The sequence below is a fragment of the Pterocles gutturalis genome, unplaced genomic scaffold, assembly GCF_000699245.1.
Source record: "Pterocles gutturalis isolate BGI_N339 unplaced genomic scaffold, ASM69924v1 scaffold62, whole genome shotgun sequence".
NCBI lineage: Eukaryota > Metazoa > Chordata > Aves > Pterocliformes > Pteroclidae > Pterocles > Pterocles gutturalis.
This window is the reverse complement of record NW_010114874.1, coordinates 2,962-8,372: the sequence shown is the minus strand read 5'-3', so window position 1 is coordinate 8,372 and position 5,411 is coordinate 2,962. Positions and strand designations below refer to the sequence as shown.

Sequence of the window (5,411 nt, the reverse complement as noted above, 5' to 3'; positions counted from 1 at the left end):
CTTAACTCTCACTGCTGCCAGAATGCAGACCAATATGCCCAGCAGTCAGAGTGAGGGCACCAGGAGTGCCAAGAAAGTAAGTATGCTCAGCCGTTTTTGGGGGTGGGGGAAGGGATGGGGACACTCATATCTCAACAGCAATCCCTCTCTGTCACTCTCTGGCTGATCCTGCTAAGCAATCAGGAACAAGGGCTCCTCTAAAATTAGATCTTCTAGGGCTCCCTGCACCAGGGGGACTCTGTGACAAAAAAAAATTATTCAAACTTAATTTCCCTCTTGCTTCACCGAAGAACTTTTGTTATCTTAGAAACTTCTGGGAAAGAAAAAAATATGTACAAACCTTCTGCATGCCAAGTGAGATAATTTGGGTGGCCTGACTGAAAGCAAGTGATAAATTCTGGTTGAAATGATAAAGTTCCAGGTACAAAAAAATCTGCATGTCATGCCCTGCTTTTAAAGAAATACAGAATTTAACATGGCTGGTAATGGCTCTGGCATGGGCTTCACAGCCAGGATCAAGAGGCAGACGCTTATTCAGGTAGAATTGCTTTGAGAGTGGGTGTGCTGGAACCAGAAATGCAGTTTGCTCTGAACATCTTGGGAAATGGAATCCATGTCAGTAAAAATTAACCACAGGCTGTGTAAAGCAACCAAGGTACAAAGAAGAAGACATACAGAAACCCTCTGGACTGCAAAAAGCTTAGAAGAGAAACCTGACAGAATTAATATCTGAGGGAAGGAAAGGGAGGAGCAGCTGAGATGGCTGCAGGACCAGTCATAGCTAGAGCCAGCTGCAGCAGGAAGAAATTACTTGTAAGGGAAGGATGATCACAACTTGTGTGCTTGATTTCACTCTTATCCTAAACATCTAAATGGCTGGAGCAGGTAGAAGAAGCATTTATTCCAGAGGGGAGTTAAAGGAATGAGTACTAGCGTCACAGGGAACAACTGAAACCTCAGAAGGGGCACAATACAGGCACTGCACCCTGAGACTGTGCAAAGAGAATCCCGTTACCGTAACACACGCTCTGCTCAGACGATTAAGACTTTAAGGACCACAGGGCACACTGAGCTAAGACCCTAATTTAACCGTCTGGGGAGTGCATGCACTAGTAGGGAACTCAGTTCCGCCTCCGCATAAAGGCACCCATTCCCAGATCTCTGCTGAGCCAACACACTGCTTTTAGCCCGTACTGGTATTTGACAAACAAGCAGCCTCTGGTTTTCAGCATGCATACAGCTAATAGCCTAGAACACAATAGTTGGTTTCCAGTTACAGCAGGGAAGGCTTTAACTTATTCACAAGAACAGGATAGTGAGTCAAATAGCTTAGTAGGTTTTAGAAAGGGATTGGATGTTTGCATGGTGAAACAACATCCACAGGCGTATTAGCTAGGATAAGGGTTACAAGCTCAGCGATCCTCATGCTATGGGACAAAACGATCAGTGGCTGGGATCACAGGCAGACAAAAGCCACAGCCATTCCCTGAAGCTCCTTGCAGCAAGGTCACATGGCCATAAGCAGGCACTGTCAGAAACCAGATAACCCATTGTGCAGTTCTAGCTGGGCTAATCCTGTGTGTCCCCAGAAAGCTCCAGCTAAGCACAGACTGAACGAGACAGAAATCCTTTTTATAAAAAAACCAAAAAAAACCCAAAAAACCCACCACCCCCCAAAAAACCCCCAAAAACCCCCCCAAAAAACCCCCCAAAACCAAAAAAAAGCTTTATTGGTATGCATTCTACAGAAACAGTTACAAGAAAAGGCCTTGGATTAATCTATCAAAGACACATGGAACATGGTCCCTAGGAAGGCACTAGCCATGAGCAGGTTCCTTACAAAACAGGGCAGCATGGAAATATACTGGAGGAAAGGAGAGGGAAGTGGACACATGGGACTGGCACTCTGTTCTTCAATACTGATGCATGAGGCAATTTCTAACAGTTGAGAGGAGGCCTGGTAAGAACATGCACGAGGTGTTTCCCCACACCAGAAAGGGCACTTGCTTTTTACTGAGCTCATCTCCTCCACACGTAAGTACTTGCCCACTAGGATTTTTACAGTGAGCTGGGGCAGATACTAGCAGAGCTTCTGAAAAGGCAAGAGACAGTAAAGCTCATTTGCTCTTTCTGATAGTTAGGCCTGATCAGGTTTCAGTCCCCACTTGGTCTGTTACTTCTCCAACCCCAAGTATACTACTGAATTTGTACTGCTTTAGAAAAAAAATAATCAACCAGTTTTTAATAATAGTAAAGTCCAGAGATGTTCCAAGACCCTCTCGCCAACCTGACAGGAGGTATAGCCATGTACTGATAGGATCACCTCTTCTTGAAGCCGTACTTTTTCCTTTCATAGAAGAGATCTGTCTTGGAGCTGCCCAGGTTGACGATCTTAGGGCAACCATCTCTCTGTAGGAAGAAAAGAGGATGTAAATTAGGAGATGGGCAAACAGAACATCGCTTACACAGTTCTAGTAGGTTCTTAGTTCCCACACTCCTCACCTTGTCTTCAACACACACATTCTGAACACCTGTGCAGACAAACTGCTCTCCAATTCTGGTTACTAACCAGCAAGAGAATTGAACAGAGAAGAGGATGGATGCCTTTTTAACATTACTCGAGGACATTCTCTTCCTCAGAATGAAGATGGAAAACAGCTTGTATAACATGAGCAGTTTAATGAAAAGGATGCTCAGTGCCTCAAGACTGGATTCTTTCTAAATTAGGATACACAGGATTTATAGGGCCCAGAGGAATAACCTTTGCTCTCCTTAGTCAAAAAGAATCTTGTTGATTTAGACGTCACCAACCCTTTCTCGTGTTTAGGGACCCCTCTCAGCTGTGACAGCAGAAATGAATCTCAGATTTCCTGCATCCTGAATTGATTTCTACAGAGCCTGCACAGTCATCTCGAGAGAGCACAGCTATTCACAGCAGCTACACAGTCAAGTTCTTGCACCTGAATTCCAGTAGATGGTGAGAAAAAAGCCACAAGAAAAGCAAGAGGGGAGCAGGGGAGACCCACCTCAGAGGTGTGGCTGCAAAGGCAAATTAAGAGATGCACCGCTCAGCGTACCAGGGGGCATTTGTCCGTGGGCCACCTGAGCCCAGCATCTGCATAACTCTTGCGGGCAAAATGTTGTGGCTGACAATAGTAGCTCTGAGGGGCCCACCAGGCAGAGGAATGCATGTCCTGGGCTGTTGTGTAAACCTGAGTGGATTAGATTTAGAAAGCCTCTGGGCAGATGTCAGCCACTGTAGAAACTGCACCCAAGCTGCGCCACCATACCTGCTCCTGTGCAGGCGATGCAACCTGGTAGGGCAGGTCTGTGTGGCAAAAATAACAGGAGTGTGGGGGTAAAGAAATCATCCCTCCCCCATATGCCTGCCACAATCCATCTCCAGCTAACGTCTCCTTATTCGATTTTAAACCTCAATAGTAAGACTCTTCCAAGCCTTGCCTCCCACGATCCAGGGAGTCTGTGACAATCTTGACAGCATTATTGCAGGGCTCTGTTCATTCTTCCACCTCCTCCTAAGGAGGCAGCACTTAAGCATGCTTCTGTCCCCAAGTAAAGATTACTTTTTGCAACTCACAGCTGTCTTAGGCGACAAGGTGGAATTTTGGCCCTTACCCACAGATTGAAGTGAGGTGAAATAATACCTCATTCCTTCCTCCATCAGAACAATTTAACCAGGCCCTTTGCCTCGTGCCCAACAGCTATACCTCCTCCCTCCATTTCAGTATTTGCTTTCTTGCTTCACTATATTTTCCAGTCTTTCTCTGAGGAAGATGAAAGTGCTGTGACTGAACCTTGGAGTGTTAAGAGCTTCAGGTATAGCGCTCTGTCCATACACTCTTCTTATTCACATCAGCACCAGCTACCATAATTGAGGCAGGCAGCACATGTAACTTTTCTCCTTCTGGGCAGCCTACACCTGTGCCAGCACTTTTCAATCCTGCAAGTCAATCACATCAAATGTACTGTTTCATATCTGCAACTTCACATCTGCAATAATCCCTAAAATTTGAGTTTGCTGGTACAGAACAACTGTCTTCACCCAGCTGTCAAAATACCTCAGTTCTGACTTGGCATTCCCCTGCTCCTCCAGCTGTACATTTTCTACAATCCTCCCTTGCAGAGCAGCTGGCTATTTCACACCTGAACCAGATATGATAAGCTACAGGTGAGCTTAGGTGATGAAAAATACCTGTTGGGAATCAATGTGAATTGGTAAAAATAAAACCAAGCCTATTTACTCATGACTTATCAAGCCAGGTTCCAAAGGCAAATGAACAAAACTACTGTTTCTCCCAGCATTTCCAAAGCAGGAAGCAGCAGCAGCACCACCACATTTATATCCATATTTAGATACTAAGAAAGATTATGGTCCTGTCAGATCTAATGACTAAATTCAGATGAGGACCTGCTCCTCTCCTGAATTTAGCTGCAGGCCTCTAGAGAAAACGTAGGCACCGCAGAGCATTAATCCAGCAACTTACTTAGCTGAGCATGTTCCTGTAAATCAATCTGAACCATTCTCTCAGCATGTCCTCCACTGTCATTAGGGTGTGCATTGCATGGCAATTGCAAATGGCATTTGCAAAGCACCAAAACCCAAACAATTTTTAACAGACACTCTCACAGCTATCAAGTCCATATTCTGGGGATATTGCAACTGTAGGCATCACGTTCTTGCTTTTCTCTAAGGTCTTTCTACCATTTAATTTGCAGTTCTTCATATCCTGCACTCATTGTGTTGGTTATTAACAAACACCTTACAGGGGGTGAACAGCTGCCTCATTTCACAGGTGCAGTGGCCATCTTTCAGAACCAGAAGATTATAAAAAGATTATAGCACTGACTATAGAAATAAGGGACCACCACAACAAAAAGTGTAAGCAGAAAAAGAGATGTCTACTGTCTAGGCCATTCCAGAAAATAATTTAAAAAGAAAAAATCATATCCCACTGAAATTATACAAGAAGCTTTAAACTTGTAAAACACAGTTAGTGCTGCAGACAGTGAACACTAAGATCTAACTTTACGTTTTTATCCAAAGGAAAACACAGGTGGTGATTCCATAGGCCTTACAGTACACAGCCTTGGTCAGTAGCTGATAATGGACTTCTAAAGAGGAGCTGCTTCTGCTACTGCCTTTGCAGTGTCTGGAATATCTCTGACCCTGATAAAACCTAGGCTGAGACACCTAGTAAGATAACAACTTAAAGTGGTAATGAGCAGTGTGTGGAGGAAGAGAACCGCGCGCTGTGCAAGTGAGGAAATGCGTGGAGGAAGAGAACCAGGAGCCGAGAACCGTACAGTGCAAAGCAGTCAAGCATCCTTTGGGATGAAGACAGTTACAATACCATAAAGTACTACAATATCTCAAAATGCTTTGCAAACAT

At 44.6% G+C, this 5,411-nt stretch overlaps 1 protein-coding gene across 1 annotated transcript in view; it reads right to left on the bottom strand.

The window, feature by feature from the left end:
* Positions 1–2,207: 2,207 nt before the first annotated feature.
* PHF5A (PHD finger protein 5A) overlaps positions 2,208–5,411 on the bottom strand; it is a gene marked incomplete at its 5' end in the record, with an annotated part of 4,963 nt that continues 1,759 nt past the window's right edge. The window contains one exon of the mRNA XM_010074932.1: positions 2,208–2,409. Coding sequence (XP_010073234.1) covers positions 2,320–2,409 — 90 coding nt within the window. The remainder of the gene's footprint in view (positions 2,410–5,411) is intronic.